Below are 17,308 nucleotides of genomic sequence, written 5' to 3'. Positions count from 1 at the left end.
ATGACCTTCACAAATACCTCAAAAGTCAACATTTCTAAGTTGTTAGACTAGATTTAATCTTTACAAAAAGGACCTTTCAGAACTGGAAAATCTTTCATGACAGTTGTAACTACTTTTCAAATGTAATCTCATACATAGGAGTCATACATAGCTATTTCAATGTTGAGCACTACCCTTTTTTTAGGCTGTGTTTATAAGGGAGCAAAAAATAAAATTAAATCTGAATGATTTAGAGATTGGATCCAATTAGTAATTTTAGCCAACAGACTTACAAACTGTCATATCTGTTAATGGCAGAAAAGACACAAGAGTTTCAATGCAATCTGTTCATTATACATAAAATCATCACAGCCTAAATCAGATTTATCCTAATTATACATTCTTTAAAATGCTTTAAGATAAAATATAATCATAAAACAAAATTTAAAAAATACATATATCTATTTTGAAAAAGACTGTTCCTTATTCTGAGATCACAACCATCCTACTTTTTTTTTTGGTGTTAAAATACATATTTCAGGGGCGCCTGGGTGGCTCAGTCATTAAGTGTCTGCCTTCGGCTCAGGTCATGATCCCAGGGTCCTGGGATCGAGCCCCACATCGGGCTCCCTGCTCAGCAGGAGGCCTGCTTCTCCCTTTCCCACTCCCCCTGCTTGTGTTCCCTCTCTCGCTATATCTCTATCAAATAAATAAATAAAACCTTTAAAAAAATTTTTAAATAAATAAATAAAACCTTTAAAAAAATTTTACATACATATTTTAAAATATGTATATAAAAAATTTTTTAAAGGTTTTATTAAGTTAAAAAAATAGTCTTCTTTTCTGAAACAATGGTGATAATAAACACTAGTTGTTATTTTAATACCCCTATACTTAGCAAAATAAATGATAGGTCAGCTCCCAAAGTTACTTTTGAAATTGGTTTGGACTATTACATGCCCAAGACTAGGTACCACTTCATTAATTTACCACTTCCCATAGTGTACATTATGGCACCAAATGAGCTGCTGCCAATCAGGCAGGAACAATGATATCTTCTTTATAGACGAGGAAAGTGAAGCTTAGAGAGAGATGGTTCAGCAATTTGTCGAAGGTCACAGAGACATTAAGTGCACAGATGGGAATCAAACCCAGGTCTCTCTGTTCCAAAACCCATGCTATCTCCCTCACAGATGTATAAATACAATATTAAAAAAATTACTATAGGGGCGCCTGGGTGGCGCAGTCGGTTAAGCACCCAATTCTTGGTTTCGGCTCAGGTCCTGATCTCGGGGTCATGATATCAAGCCCCACACTGGGCTTGCACTCAGTAGGAAGTCTACTTAGGACTCTCTCCCTTTCCCCCTGCCCCTCTTCTCACTCCCCACCTCCCACATGCACTCTGTCTCTCTCTCTAATAAACAAATCTTTTTTAAAAATTACTATAATGGGGATGTCTGGGTGGCTCAGTCAGTTAAGCATCTGCCTTCGGCTCAGGTCATGATCCCAGGGTCCTGGAATAGAGTCCCACATTGGGCTCCTTGCTTAGCCGGGAGCCTGCTTTTCCCTCTGTCTGCTGCTCCCCCTGCTTGTGCGCTCTCTCTCTCTCTCTCTCTCTGACAAATAAATAAAATCTTTAAAAAAATAAAATAAGATAAAGTAAGATAAGATAATAAAAAATTACTACAATGAATTCAAACCCTGGCCCCCACTGAAAAAGAAGTTCCCCTGCTGGAGTCTCCCATTTCCTTTCACTCATAGCACCTGTCACAATACATCATTTCCTATTTATTGGGGTGATAATTTGTTATGTCTAACACCCTTCTTCTTTCCCCCATACGCACAAGACTGAAAGGACTATGCCCATTAAGGACAGGGACCATATCTGTTTTCCCATCTCAGCACAGTCAATATAACCTAACAGAGAAGGTTATGGGTTCTGACAGCAGAAACAGATGTGATCTTGGCTCAAACAAGTTACTTAATCTCTTCTAGTTTCAATTTCCTTATCTATAAAATATATTATCTAATCCTTAGGACCATTATGGGGGGATAAATGATTTAATACAAACGCAGTTTGTAGCATGATACCTTACAGATAAACCAAAAGTTAAGCATGACTTACACGCAAAAATTCTAGCTTTTATTATTTTCATAATTATGGCATTAAATAAATATTCGTTGAATGAATCCAAGTGGATGGTCTTAAACATTATACTTGAATAACAGTGTTTATTTATTGGCACTTGCAAAGAGGAAGTTAAAAGTATCTATACCCTCCTTCAATTTACCAAAAAGAATCAATATAAAGCTACTGTGCCTTATCATCAACTAAATCTCTGATATTTTTTTTTTTAGTTCTCTGATATTTTCTAATATGCCTGTTAAATGTCCCTTTTGCTTCCAAAAGTAACTGTTCCAAACCTTCACCACTAATAAATCAACCCTATAAATTTCCTGCTCCCTGATGTTTCAATTGTACCAAGAAAAAAAAGAAACAACTAAGAACTCCCTCAACACCCTGATTCCCCCACTCCACCATGCCTACAAATTGATCAACAAACTCTCCTCCTGTCTTACAGGAAAAAGCAATCTTCTTAACCAAGACTAAAAACAGTGCTTGCGTCTGGGATCCCTCTCCCTCCCCCTTCTTTCAGTACTCCATGCCACCGACATGTATCTTCACCCTCTCACCACCTCCATGTTGGTTTTTTCCTCTCAACTTATGAGGAACCTATTTCCTAAGGACTACTACCCTCTTCTCTCTCCTTCCAACCAGCCAGAGAAAAAAACACCTCATTATTTCTCCTTCCTTACTCTGATTCCCTCCTGAACCCAATGCTGTCAGGCTACTGCTTCAACTGAAACTGTTTCTTTTTTCTTTTAAGTTTATTTATATATTTAAGTAATCTCTACCCCCAACATGGGGCTCAAGCTCAAGACCCTAAGATCAAGAATCGCATGCTCTTCCAACTGAGCCAGCCAGACACCCCCAACTGAAACTGTTTTAAGATTAACCAATCACCTTGCAGCTGCTTAACCCAATAAACTTTTTTTTTTTTTAGGTTTTATCTTACCTGGCTTCTGAGATACATCTGATACGGCCAATGATTCCATTTCATTGTCTTCTGGTTCTGTTACTTCAATTATTACTATGTCTAACTATCCTTCATTGATCTTATATTCAGCCCTAAAGTCAGTATTTCCCAAATTCAGTGGCATCACAAGGCCCTATATGTCTTGTTAAGACATAGATTGTTAGGCACCTGGGTGGCTCAGTCAGTTAATCGTGTGCCTTCAGCTCAGGTCATGATCCCAGGGTCCTGGGATGGAGTCCTACATCAGGCTCCTTGCTCACCAGGGAGTCTGCTTTTCCCTCTACCCCTCTCCCCTGCTGTGACTTCTCTCTTTCTCTCTCTCAACACTCTCTCTCTCTCAAATAAATAAATTAAATCTTAAAAAAAAAAAAAGACATAGATTGTTGGGTTTCAAGCCCAGCATTTCTAACTCAGTAGGTCTGGAACAGGGTCCAAGACTATAAATTTCTAACAAGTTTCCAGGTAATGCTGAGGCAGCTGATTGGGGGGACTACTTTGAAGCCCTAAATTAATCTATTTCCCAGCTTTCTATCCTGAGCTCTTCTCTCCTCTACTTTTGTTCCCTGAATGATCTCATCCACATTCATAACTTCAACTATCACCTATATAGGACTACCAGATTTAGCAAATAAAAATATAAAAGCCTGGTTAAATATGAATTTCAGATAAACAACAAATACTTTTTTAATATAAGTATGTCCCAAGTATCGCATATAACATACTTATATTAAAAAATAATCACTGTTAGGGGTGCCTGGGTGGTGCAGTCAGTTAAGCCTCTGACTCTCAGTTTCTGCTCAGGTCGTGATCTTGGGGTTGTGAGATCAAGCCCCGTGTTGGGCCCTTCACTCAGTGTGGAGTCCGCTTGGGACTCTCTCTCCCTCTGCCCCTCCCCCAAGCTCCCATGGTTTCTCTTTCTCTCTCAAATAAATAAATAAATCTTAAAAAAAAAATCACTGTTGGGGCACCTGGGTGGCTCAGTCCTTAAGCGTCTGCCTTAGGCTCAGGTCCTGGGATCGAGCCCCTCAGGCTCTCTGCTTGGCAGGGAGACTGCTTCTCCTTCTCCCACTCCCCCTGCTTGTGTTCCCTCTCTTGCTGTCTCTCTCTCTCTGTCAAATAAATAAAATCTTAAAAAAAAATCACTGTTAACTTGATAGTCAAATTTACCTGGGCATTCTGTATTTTATCTGACAACACTACACCTACAGGTAGATAACTTTCAAATCTTTAAATACCATATCCATATATGCAAATACCTCCCAGTGCAAACTACCAATTGAATGTCCCACTAGCCCCTTAAACACAACAGATCCCAAACTGCACTTATTTCCCCCCAAATCCTGTTCCTTGCCCCTCAGTAAATAGTATCAAACACTCAATTTACTGAGGACAGAAACTTCTAAGTATTCTGGGACTCCTCCTTGACCCACATACCTCATATGCTATCTTTAAGTTTGATCAGCTCTACCCAAGTATCTTAAATCTATCCTCTTTTTGTCTCTTCCTTGTTGTTGAAATACTCAACCACTAAACATACCACATTCTTTCACTTCTCCATGACTTGGCCCATACTATCTTCTCTGCCTGAAAACATTAACTGTTACAATTCAAGTGCTGCCTGCCCCATGAAGCCTTCCTTTCCTCTTCAGGCCGACTTAAAGGCTCCTTCCCCTATGCTCCCAATGCACCTTACACAATTTGCTGTTACAATAATTACATAATACTGTGACTTTGTATCTGTACAAAGGTGGCGCACAGCAACAGAAAGAATACAAGTTTGAAGCCAGTTCCTATTCCAGCTCTGTTGCTGCCTTTGAATTTGGTAAATTACCAACCTCTCCTTTCCTTAGTTCCCTCATTTATTTGTTTTTTTCAGTTCCCTCATTTGTAAAATGGGATAAAGATATATCCCTCATATGGTTGTAGAATTTAAATGAGAATGCACAAGACATGCTTAGCATAGCTTCTGGTGAGGTACACTCTATAAATAATTACCTCTTATTCCCATCTCCCCCTTAACAGCATCAATTCCCTTGAGAGCAGAAGTCTTGTTGTTTCATCTTTGTAGCTCTTCTGAAAAAATAACTAACACAACTTAGCCTGCAGTATCCTGGTTAAGGTTTTGGGATCTTGAACCAGACTGCTTGGGTTCAAATCCTCACTCAACCACATATTAGTTGTGTGACCTTTAACGAGTTACTATCTGTGTCTCAGCACCTTCGTGGGTAAAGCAGGAAGAGTAACAGGGTCGTGTGCATCAAATGGATTGACATATGTAAACTACTTACAACAATGTTGAGCAAGTGCTACGAAATTTATGGTCAGCAGGAATAAAAACTCACTGAATGAATGACAGCTCAACTATAACTTGAATATCCAGAACAGACTCTTCGTAGAGGTATTCCCCACTTTTCAAAAGTTCACGTAAAGGGGAGGGGGTGGGGGGATGGGTTAGCCTGGTGATGGGTATTAAAGAGGGCACGTTCTGCATGGAGCACTGGGTGTTATGCACAAACAATGAATCATGGAACACTACATTCAAAACAAATGATGTAATGTATGGTGATTAACATAACAATAAAAATTTTTTTAAAAAGTTCACGTAATGCCACTTCACTTTCACAAAAGACATTAGTACCTGTTTTTGCTAACCAAAAGAAATCTGAAGATTTCTGCTTTTATGAGAAAAGGCAAAAACCGAAAACAGCCTTCAGCTTTGTTTTGCAGCAGTCACAGAGGCAGCGTGCATCCGAGAAGCAAGAAGCGAGAGCAGCACCACCAAGCTCCTTTCCCAGGAAGCACACTCAGCACCTCAGCATCAACCATCTCAGCTGCTATAGCTCTGAACTATGTGAGCATCAGTGCTTTATCTTGATTTATTTTGTACATCTGTAAGATATGTCCTAAGGTATCACAAAAGCCTAATCTAGAAACGCTCAAAAATTTTCCACATAATTTAGTGGTAATCATGTCTTCATTTTACACCATTTCAGCCTACAAAAGTTCTCATAGGAACACTGCTTTTGGATGGTGGGGGGCGAGCAGGGGAAGGTTGTTATCAGAAAATATGAGACATTTTTTATTTCTTGCCTACCATTTTCCAATATTCAAATGCAACATGGAAAACACCATACACTATTTGCTTAACTGGCTTTTCTATCATAGCCCACACTCTCAATTATGAAAAAGATTATAGCCTATTCACCTTGAGTAGCATTAATATCAAACAAAGAGAACTGAGTCAGTCCCTATCTACTTATATTTAATATGTAAGCTGTTGGGATGCCTGGGTGGCTCGGTCAGTTAAGCGATTGCCTTCGGCTCAGGTCATGATCCCAGGGTCCTGGGATGGAGTCCCGCATTGAGCCCCCTGCTCAGCGGGGAGCCTGCTTCTCCCTCTGTCTGCCACTCCCCCTGCTTGTGCTCTCTCTCTCTCTCTCTGACAAATAAATAAATAAATAAAATCTTTAAAAAAATAAAATGTAAGCTGCTAAGGGGATTTTCATTATCACAATTTTGATATTCAGAAAGAACATTCAACTCGTAGCACAATATTTGTTAAATTTATATACAGACAAGGCATAATGAAAGAAAACTTGGATCTAGAATTTTTAAAAACTGGTTTTATATCCCAACTTTGCCATGGGACCTTGGTGAAGTCCCTTGTTCCTTCAGGTCCAGTTTCCTCATCTGTGAAACAGAGATTCTTTTATTTCAATTACTGAGCATGTAATCTTGTGCCAGTCATTGCACTAAGAATTGAGGATTCCAGACTTGGTATGAAAACAAAATTCATTGACCTGTAGATGCCACAGCAAAAGTGAAAGCAATATACAATAGAAAAAAAGGGAATGATTCATCCTACTCGAGTGACCAACTGTTACACCATGTCTTAAAGAGGAGAAAAATTTTTGCCAAGTTGCCTAGTTTAGAATACCACAGGCAGAAAAAATGGCATGTGCAAAGGCGAGAAAACAAAACTCAACAGAATATGACTTCGAGTAAATTGCAGATAGTATGCAGGTAAACAGACTAGAAAAGGTGGGAAGGATGACCAATGATACTGAAGACAGAAACAAAGGCCAAAACATGGATAGTTTGGATGTTACACTAAAAAGTTCATGCTTTATCACACCTGAGGAGAGCAGGTCTTTAAAGGGAGAGATATCGGATCTGTAGAGCTACAATAGCGTTATTACACAGTGTTTTGCTGGGGACTGTGTCTGAAGGAAAAAGGATGAGTAGGAAATTGTTATAAAAGTTCAGCCCCCCACCCCACATCCTGTAGACACTACCTCAGATGCCTTCTCAGCACAGCACTCTAGGAAGACACGGAGTTGATGAATGAGACAAAACCTATTTGGCATCCCTGTCCTGGAATAATACTGCCTTTGAGATGGTATGAGAAATAAAATATTACCATTATTATTTATTATTTTGTTATTATATTATTTGTATTTTTAGTATTATTAGTTTGCTTATGCAGTAACTAGAGAGTATCAAGCAAAAGAACTGTGCAAGAAAAAAAATCATTCTTTGCCAAAACAACTAACCATGTCTCTATACTGATCTCCACAGATTTCCAATCTGGTTCCCTAAGGGTACCTAGATGATCTTTCTGAACATGTTTATCTTACTCTCCCACTTAAAATCCTGCAATCTCTCCCCATTGCTCTCTTCCCACTGTGTCTTCCCATAGAGACCAAAATTCATAACATGGTCCCAAAGTCCTGCATGATCTGGCCTCAAACTACCTACAGAGCCTCATCCTAGAAGCAGGATAACAGGCTTTGAAGTCTGACTACCTGGATTTGAATCTAGTCTGCCATTTATGAGCTGTGATCCCTGGGTGATCCCTGGTAAACTGCTTGACTTCTTTGTACTTTGGTTTCCTCATCTGTAAAATGGGGATAATAATGTAGTTAGAATGGTGCCTGGCACAATCTAAGCACATATAAATATCAGTAAGTTAATATTTATAATGTCACAAGTTATTATGATATAATATATACTACATGTTGATATATAAATACTATCAATTAGTGTTGTTGTTACGATCAACATTACCATCATCACCATTTTCATACATTTTCTGTTCCAGGCCCACTGGTCTTGCAGTTCTTCAAAAGAAACACCCATCTTTCCAACTGAGGGCTTTCCTATATGCTGATCCCTCTGTCTAGAACGCTCTCTTGTGTCTTTGCCCAGTCAATTCCTTCTTCATAATTCAGCTTAAACATCCTTCCCTCAGGGAAGCATTCCCTACCCAGCCTCTGCCCCCAACCAAACTAGGTCAGATTCCCCATTTTAGGCTTTTCTTGCAGAGCACTTGTCATAGTCTGTAATTATATATATTATTTGATCAATTAGTTGTGTAATGTCTATCCTCCCTACTAACCTATAAGCTCAATGAGGGGAGGGACTAAACTGACTCCTCGATCCCCTGGCATAGAATAGAACACAAATACTTACAGAATAAAAGGAAACTACTGTCAGATACAAGAATATTAAAAAAAAAAAAAGTACCAAGTATAGAAAAATGGTAATACATATTACTTTCTTTTTACAAAAATAAATATACAGTTACCAAGATCTTTTCTCATTTAAAGAGGAGAAAAACTGATCTACTCATATAATGGGGAAAAAATTTGGGTTGTTTTAACATACAAGCCAGAAACTGCCTAACTAAAAATCTGAATTCACCAGATAGAAAAGAATAAAAAAAATTTTTTTTAATAAAATGAAATGCTTACTTGAGCATTGTCAGGTTCTTCTTTAATTTTGTCCAGAAGCCCCTGCTGTGGTGCCATTGCTTTGCCACATTCACCATCCAAAGGTTCTTTCATTCTAATTTTTTATGTAAAGGAATTCCCCAGTCTAAAACTAACAGATTTCTTCTTGGTAAAGGATAGCTGGACTCCTAAAATACAACATAAAGGATTGGTACTCAGGTTTATTATTTTTATTTTCTCCTTCATGTTTATCTATCTTAAAAGCTTTGCATTGAGCCCAAGGCTTCAGAGTTGAGCCTTTGAAAATCAACTCTTCTGGGACCATGACAAACTCTAGTCTCCCCTCTTCCTGCCTTCTGTTCCTTTAAGAGTTATCTTCACATATGAAAAGTCTTCCGGGGGCACCCAGGTGGATCAGTCAGTTAAGCACCCGACTCTTGAATTCGCTCATGATCTCAGGGTCCTGGGATAGAGCCCCACCAGGACTCCAAGGGCTCGGGGCTGGGTGTGGAGCCCTGCTCAAGAGTCTCTCTCCCTACCCCTCTTCCCCTCCCTAAAAAAAAACAGATAAAATAAATAAAATAAGAAAAGTCTTCTGGAAAAAGCTCCCACCTCCCTAATAACTTTAAAGACAAACACTCTGGTCTCTCCAATGTTGAAACTTACAGGTATGAGACCAGCTGGCCAAGATGTGGGAAGAAGTTACCAAGCACTTAGGGGGAAGGGCTCAGAAATACAGTTTCTGACTCCGGGAGAATTAGTACTTGGAGGCCCACCTCAACTTTTAGTTCTCAAAGTGGGGCACACCGAGCTCCCCACCCCCACCTCTAACTCAGCCTTTATTGGAGGCCTCCGTAAGGGCCCCATTTCTCGGCCTAACGATAGATCAGAGCTCCAGATGCCACCACCAGTGAACGACAGGTACGCCCCTGTTTAAAGTGGACGACCTGAACTTTCCAAGGTCTCCCTGGGGGCCATGCCCACGAAGAAGCCCCTCCGAGCTCTGCTTCGCAATCGCTTTCCTGTAAACAAGAAACTCTATTAGCCATCCAACAGACTTCCCTTCCCCTAAGAGTAAGCGTACTAAACCTGAAGGAAAAAGGAAGCTCCCCAAAGTTGTCCTTATCCAAATAGTCAAGCCAGGCAGGGAAATGGGCAACTGGTGGAAAAGCCTGTGGGGAAGAAGAGATGAGAACTTCTGACCACTTGCCACAGTTACAACAATCTACGGGTGCTCATCCCTCCTTCGAGTATGGTATCGCTGCGAAAGTCTCGTCCCCACCAATAATCTCCACGCCCGTCACCGAGTACAAACGCGGCAACGTTGTATCTGATGGGGAGAACGCGACTCGCAAATCCCTGTCACCGCGTCCCTGAGGCGAAATCCGCACGGCGTCAGCCGCGCAGCCCTCCCGGCGCCGCCCTCGCCCGGTGCCCGCCTCCTCACGTGGCGCGCCTGCCGCCCCGCCCCGCGCAGACCCTGCAGCCGCCACCCGCTGCGCTCACCTTCCGATTGCCTCCCTGCTCCCAGGGAGTACCGGTGGGTAAGGAGGACTAGGACCCAAGGCTCCCCGCGCGGGGACGAGGATTATTTTCTCTTACTGGAATTCTTCCGCCTGATCCATCGCAACGCAACACCAGGCCAACCGCGCGTGCGCAGCCCTGGTCTCCGCCCCTCCTTTTCCCGTCGTGCTCTGCACCTGAACTGAGTAGATCTTCCCAGGATTCCTCTTTCCTCAGTTATGGTTGACTTCTTAAAGAGACCAAGACCCAAAGGTAAAAAGGCAGAAGAGAGAGTTTGGGGCAGAAAGTTGGGGGCATTGGATAGTCTGCACTATTCCTGAATTACCATTTCCAGAAATATAGCCTACTAAGGAACATACGAATAAATAATGGCTGACATTTATTAAACCCCGTGCTTGCTAAGCACTTGACATGCATCATTCCGCTTAATCCTCACGACAACCCCAAGAGGTACAAATTTTTATCTCAGAGATGTAAATGACTAGGTTAATTAACTTGTTCAAAGCCAAGATTTGGTATTTTTCATTCAGAATTGTTTTTTTGATTTGTGACTGCTGAATAATATTCCATTTTATGAATATGGTACAATTTAACTATCTACTATTGATGTACATTTGAGATATTTCCAGGTTTGGGCTATTAGAAATAATGCTGCTGTGAACTTTCCTGTCTTGTTGCACATATGCTAGGTTTATACCTAGCAATGAACGTGCTTGTTACGTTACCCACTTAAGTGGATAATGTCAAGAACTTCTAGAAAGTGGTTTTTCAGTTGCACTCCCACCAGCCATCTATGAGAGATCCAATTGCCCCACATCCTTGCCAATAACTACCACTGTACATCTTTTTAATTTTAACCATTCTGGTGGGGGTATAGTGGTATCTCATTGTGGCGTTTTTTTGTTTTTTGGGTTTTTAAAGATTTTATTTTAAAGTAATCTCTACAGCTAACATGGGGACCAAACGCACCACCCAAAAATCAAGAGTCTCTCTCTCCAACGACTGAGCTAGCCAGTTGCCCCTCAATGTGGTTTTTTTTTTTTAAGATTTTATTTATTTATTTGAGAGAGAGAGAGAACGAGAGATAGAGAGCATGAGAGGGAAGAGGGAAGAGGGAGAAGCAGACTCCCTGCCAAGCAGGGAGCCCAATGCAGGACTCGATCCCGGGTCTCCAGGATCATGACCTGAGCCGAAGGCAGTTGCTTAACCAACTGAGCCACCCAGGCGCCCTCATTGTGGTTTTAATTTGGTTTTCCCAGATTTCTAATGAGATTGAGCCCTTTTTTATGTTTTTGGATATCTGGATATACTCTTTTATGTAGTGCCTGTTCAAGTCTCTTACCCATTTTTGTATTGGATTGTCTGCCATTTTATCATGGACATATATTCTAGATATGAGTCCTTTGTTGGGTATATGATTGTAAATATCTTCTCCCACCCAGTGGCCAGGATTTCCACCTTATTATTGGTGTCTTTAACAAACAGAGAAGACCTTTATGCTTAGTGCTTCTTGTGTCCTGTTAAGAAATATTTTCCTACCAAAGGTCCTGATTAATTTCTGGGATTGTAATTACTTCGTCTTTCTCATTTAGCTCTGTAATCCACTTGAAGTGGGGATTTGTGTATCATGCGAGGTAAGTCAGCTTTCATTTTTTTACATATGAATGTTAAATTAAGTACTATTTTTGAAAGTCTGTCCTTTCCCCTATTGCCCTGTATTGTCACCTTTGCATAAATAAGTTGTCTATAAATGTGTGGATTTGTTTCAGGACTAAGTAAACTATTCATTTTGTCTCTCTTTGTGGAAATATCACACTGTCTTAATTTCTGTAAAAGCTTTACAGTATATCTTGGTATCTGGTAGAAAAAAGTCTTCCTTCCCATTATGCTCTTCAAAATTGTGTTGGCTCTTCTTGGTCCTTTGCATATTCATATAAATTTTTTTTAAGATTTTATTTTTGGGATGCCTGGGTGGCTCAGTCGTTAGGCGTCTGCCTTCAGCTTGGGTTGTGATCCCAGGGTCCCGGGATCGAGCTCCACATCAGGCTCTCTGCTCCGCGGGAAGCCTGCTTCTCCCTCTCCCACTCCCTCTGCTTGTGTTTCCTCTCTCGCTGTGTCTCTCTCTGTCAAATAAATAAATAAAATCTTAAAAAAAAAAGATTTTATTTTTAAATAATATCTACACCCAATGTGGGGCCGAACTCAGAACCCCGAGATCAAGAGTCACATGCTCCACTGACTGAGCCAGCCAGGCACCCCCATATAAATTTTAGAATCTACTTGCCAAATGTAACCAAATTTTGCTCATATATTTTAGAATCAGCCAGAATTTTGTTTAGTATTGCACTGAAACTGTAGACCTGTTTTGGAGAATTGGCATTTGTTATTCATTGTGTTGAATCAGATCCCCCAAAAAGATATGGTGACCTGAGGAAATAGCACTGTTGCAGATGTAATTAGTTTAGACATGGTCATATTGGAATGAGGCTGACGGTTAATCCAATATAACTCACGTCCTTATAAAAAGAGAAGACATAGAGACAGGCACTTGCAGAAAGGACATCAGGTGACAATTGAGGCAGAAATTGAAGTATGCAGCTGCAAGCCAAGGAATGCCAAGGATTAATGGCAAACACCAGAAGCTAAAAGAGGCAAGGAAGGATTCTCCCATTCACATTTCAGAGAGAAGAAGGCTCTACTGATACCTTGATTTTAGACTTCAAGCCTCCAGAACTGTAAGACAATAAATCTCTGTAACACTTTCTTACAGCAGGCCCAGGAAACTAATATGGTTGAATCTTCCAATCCATGAAAATAGTATATCTCTCCATTTATTTCTATAATTTCTCTTGATAATGTTTTATAGTTTTTAAATATAGAGATTGCATATCTTTTTTAGATTTTTTCTAGATCTTTGATATTTTATGGTATTTTTTTAAAGATTTACCCATTTATTTGAGAGAGAGAGAGAGAGCAGGAGGAGGGGCAGAAGGAGAGAATCTCCAGGCAGACCCCCTGCTGAGTGTGGAGCCCTATGCGGGGCTTGATCCCACGACCCATGAGACCTGAGCTGAAACCAAGAGTCAGACACCCAACCGACTGAGTCACCCAGGTGCCCCTTTTATGGTATTTTAAAGGGTAAAATTTGGGCGCCTGGGTGGCTCAGTTGGTTAAGCGACTGCCTTCGGCTCAGGTCAATGATCCTGGAGTCCCGGGATCAAGTCCTGCATCGGACTTCCTGCTCAGCAGGGAGTCTGCTTCTCCCTCTGACCCTCTTCCCTCTCGTGCTCTCTATCTCTCATTCTCTCTCTCTCAAATAAATAAATAAAATCTTAAAAAAAAAGAACCTCTTTAAAAAAAAGGGTAAAATTTCATTTTCTAATTGTTTATTTCCAGTATAAATATAGAAATATAATTGACTTTTGTATGTTGGTTTTGAAGCCAGCACTCTTGCTAAATTCATTTATTAATTCTAATAGTTTATCCATATTTGTAAAAATTTTCTAAGTTTTTGGCTGTATAGAGAATAATGACAAATTTGTCTCTTCCTTTCTAAGTATATAATTTTTATCCCATTTTCTTGCCTTAATGGAAATGGTGGTATTGGGCATCTGTATCTACTTCCTGCTATGTTGTTTTCCATATAAAATCATTAAATATTAAATTTGCTTTAGAATTTTTGCAGTCACAGTCACCTGTGGGGGATTAAATATGGCAAATTATTTGCAACTTCTTTCATTAAGAGAGGGAGTCTTTTTCCTTATCCCGTGTTTCTTGGTTGGCTTTGTTATTTATTTTTACTGATAGAATGTGACAGAAGTGATATCCTGTAAATTCCCAAACATAGGTCTCAATAGTTTTTTGCAGCTTCTGCTTTGACTTTCTTAGAACACTCTCACCACCATGTCAATATTAGATGGGTTAAACTACTGAATGATGAAAAATCACGTGCAGAAAGTAGCCCTATAGCCAGCACCAAGGCCCTATACATATGAGTGGAACCATTTTAGATCCTCCAGGTTGATAGGTGACTACAGCCTCATGAATGAGCCCAGTCAAGATAAGGAGAAGAATTACCCAGCTAAGCCCAAATTATAAAGTCATGAATGAATAAACAGTTCTTATCATAAGCTAGTAAGTTTGGGGTGCTTTGTTATTTAGCAGTAGATACTTGTTACAGAATTGATATCTAGAAATGGAGTACTGCCATAACTAAAATCTAAAACATGTGACATTGACTTTGGGACCAGGCAGCCAGCAGAATTTGGAAAGACAAGAAGTCTGTTAGTGGAGGCCAGAAGAGCAGTGAGGAAATTGTTATTGGAGGCTGGAGGAAGACTAACCAGTGTAATGTGGTGGCAAAATATTTTGCAGCACTGCCACCTATAAAAACATGGAAGATAGAAAATGTAATTAGTGAACTTGTAGATCTGGCTTAGGAGATTTCTGGGCAGAATATATAAAGTGCTTATTGATTTATTTTAGTCACCTATGATAAGGCTTTGCAAAAGATAAACAAGTTAAAGAAGGAACTTTTGTTTTCAAGCAGAAATTAGACAAAATATGGAGGGTCCAAGTCTCTCCAGCTAGCAAAGTATCATCAAAATAAGAAACAAACCTCAGAAGAGAAATCACATTTAGGACATTACAGGTAAAATGTGGCCTTAAGGTCAAGATCAACTCAAGAGTGCAGCTGTAAGACCTCAAAAGGAGTTAAACAGTACCTCATAGACCCTCTCATCTAGACAGAAGGGCTTCTAAGAAACGCAAGGGCATTGTCCCATAGCAATCTGACACACCCAGAGTAGAGAGAGTTCTGTCTCAGAAAGAAGAATGGAGATGGTGGGGCACCTGGGTGGCTTAGTCGTTAAGTGTCTGCCTTTGGCTCAGGTTATGATCCCAGGGTCCTGGGATCGAGCCCCGCATCATGCACCCTGCTCAGCAGAAAGCCTGTTTCTCCCTCTCCCAATCCGCTTGCTTTGTATTCCCTCTCTCACTGTGTCTCTCTCTGTCAAATAAATAAATAAAATCTTTAAAAAAAAAAGAATGGAGGTGGTTTAGGGGTCACAGAGTGAATCCCAGTAAGATCCATGAAGTTTGTATGTATTGTATGGTGACTAACATAACATAATAAAATTAAATTAAAAAAAAAAGATCCACAAAGTTTTTAAGGGATGTATTTGGGCAAAACCAAAACCTTAGACTATAAGGATTACTGACAGTTTGAAATGAAAAAGATCCTTATAGAAGCTGAGAAAGCTATTCAATTGCAAATGTGGATCATTTCTTACAGAAAATGAAGGTTTCTCAGGGGAGAAAGCCATGAGCCCAGAGAAAAGAAGCAAAAGCCTCTGGAGAAAATTAATTATGAATTATTATGAAATTAATTATGAAACCAAAGGGATGTTATGAAAACATCCCTTGTCCTTGGAGTAGGAGAATCTGACAACAGGTGCGGAGGTAGTGAATTACTTTGGATCAGTGACTGTTATATGCTTTCTGTTCTTCCTCTTTTTGAACAGGAACATTCGTTGAAGGAGTCATTATGTCTCTGTATCATCAGGTGTTTTGGGTGTGTGGGGAACAGAAAACAAGGGGACCAGATAACTTGTCTTTTTAGTTCATAGGCCTTCAGATTGAAAAAGTTGCACCTGAGCAGATGCACCCAATGAACTACACCAAAGGAGTTTCTTCTTCATAGGCCTGATTTAGATGGTGAGATCCTGGACTTTGATCCAATGCCATAATGATTTGAGACTTTCGGTTGAGAATGTGAGTGTATTATGATTGGGAAGGGACATCAATTGTTATTCCAGAAGGCAAACTATAAGAGATTGTTTCCAAAGATGGCCACCAACAATTCCTCCCATCTCTTGTATGTGTATGAGGTTTCTACTATCAAGAAGTGGAGGAGCGCCTGAGTGGCTGAGTCGTTAAGCATCTGCCTTCAGCTCAGGTCATGATCCCAGGGTCCTGGGATCGAGCCCCGCCTCGGACTCCCTCCTCTGCGGGAAGCCTGCTTCTCCCTCTCCCACTCCCCCTGCTTGTGTTCCCTCTCTCACTGTGTCTCTCTCTGACAAATAAATAAATAAAATCTTAAAAAAAAAAAAAAAAGGAAGTGGAGTCAGGAGACGCCTGGGTGGCTCAGTCAGTTAAATGTCATGATCTCAGGGTCCTGGGATTGAGTCCTGCATCAGGCTCTCTGCTCCACGGGGAGTCTCCTTCTCCCTCTGCCTCTGTCTCTTTGTCTCTCACGAATAAATAAATAAAATCTTAAAAAAAAAAAAGTGGAGTCAGTTTCCCTGCCACTTGAATCTGGGCTGGCCTGTCAACTTATTTTGACCAGTAAATTGCGGGGGAGTGACAGTGTGACAGTCATAGTTGTCGGCTCTAAGAGAACAGGCGGCTTCTTGCCTTTGCTCTCTCGGAGCCACCATCATGTAAACAGGTGTGGCCATCCTACTGGAGAGAACACATAGAGAGAGGAGAGAAACCCCTGAGCTTCCCTGTCAAGGTCCCAGGGATGTAGGTGAAGTTATCTTGGGTATTCCAGCCAAATTCCTAGCTGAAAGCATCAACATACTGTGGGGCAGAAGAACTCCCCAGCTGAGCCCAACCAATCACGGAATCATGAGAAATAACAAATTGTTGCTTTAAGCCACAATGTTTTGGAGTGGTTTACTACATAACAATAGATAACTGACACACTAAAATAGTTTACATCTTTGAGTTTGATGTTATTAGGAATTCCCTCTGGGTTTGTATGTTTTGTTTCAAGAATCCTTACTGTATACTTCTATTTCACATTCCCAGTTGCAATATTATGACCTGTTTAGAGTACAGATTTATTATTTGTCACTCTTTCTTTTCCTCTCCCTTTCCTCTACCTTGAAAACTAGAGTATTTTAATTATTTTCCTCAAATAAAGTTTTAGATGATATATTTTTTTGAATCCCTGTGTGTTGAAGATTATTT

The 17,308-nt window shown here is 40.3% G+C and overlaps 1 protein-coding gene and 1 long non-coding RNA gene across 6 annotated transcripts in view; one reads left to right on the top strand and one right to left on the bottom strand.

The window, feature by feature from the left end:
- Nucleotides 1-10,446, bottom strand: part of ZMYM6 (zinc finger MYM-type containing 6) — a 42,849-nt gene extending 32,403 nt beyond the window's left edge. Inside the window, exons 1-3 of one of the 5 annotated variants that reach the window (XM_025856510.2) lie at nt 10,316-10,421; nt 9,899-9,981; nt 8,831-8,997 (exon numbers count right to left, since the gene is read on the bottom strand). In XM_025856510.2, the coding sequence (XP_025712295.1) occupies nt 8,831-8,923 (93 nt within the window). In that variant the 5' untranslated portion in view covers nt 8,924-8,997; nt 9,899-9,981; nt 10,316-10,421. Of the gene's footprint in view, nt 1-8,830; nt 8,998-9,898; nt 10,225-10,315 lie in introns of those variants that run through there. The other 4 variants (XM_025856511.2, XM_025856509.2, XM_073902935.1 and 1 more) reach the window with 4 other exon arrangements.
- Nucleotides 10,447-10,469: 23 nt separating this feature from the next.
- LOC112811963 (uncharacterized) lies at nt 10,470-16,399 on the top strand. Its single transcript, XR_003205172.2, has 3 exons — nt 10,470-10,585; nt 11,926-11,967; nt 15,954-16,399. It is a non-coding gene; the product is annotated as an uncharacterized lncRNA (long non-coding RNA).
- Nucleotides 16,400-17,308: the final 909 nt, after the last annotated feature.

This window comes from Callorhinus ursinus, unplaced genomic scaffold, assembly GCF_003265705.2.
Source record: "Callorhinus ursinus isolate GAN/ISIS: 27379988/994484 unplaced genomic scaffold, GSC_fseal_2.0 scaffold18, whole genome shotgun sequence".
NCBI lineage: Eukaryota > Metazoa > Chordata > Mammalia > Carnivora > Otariidae > Callorhinus > Callorhinus ursinus.
This window is presented reverse-complemented; position numbering and strand designations above follow the sequence as displayed.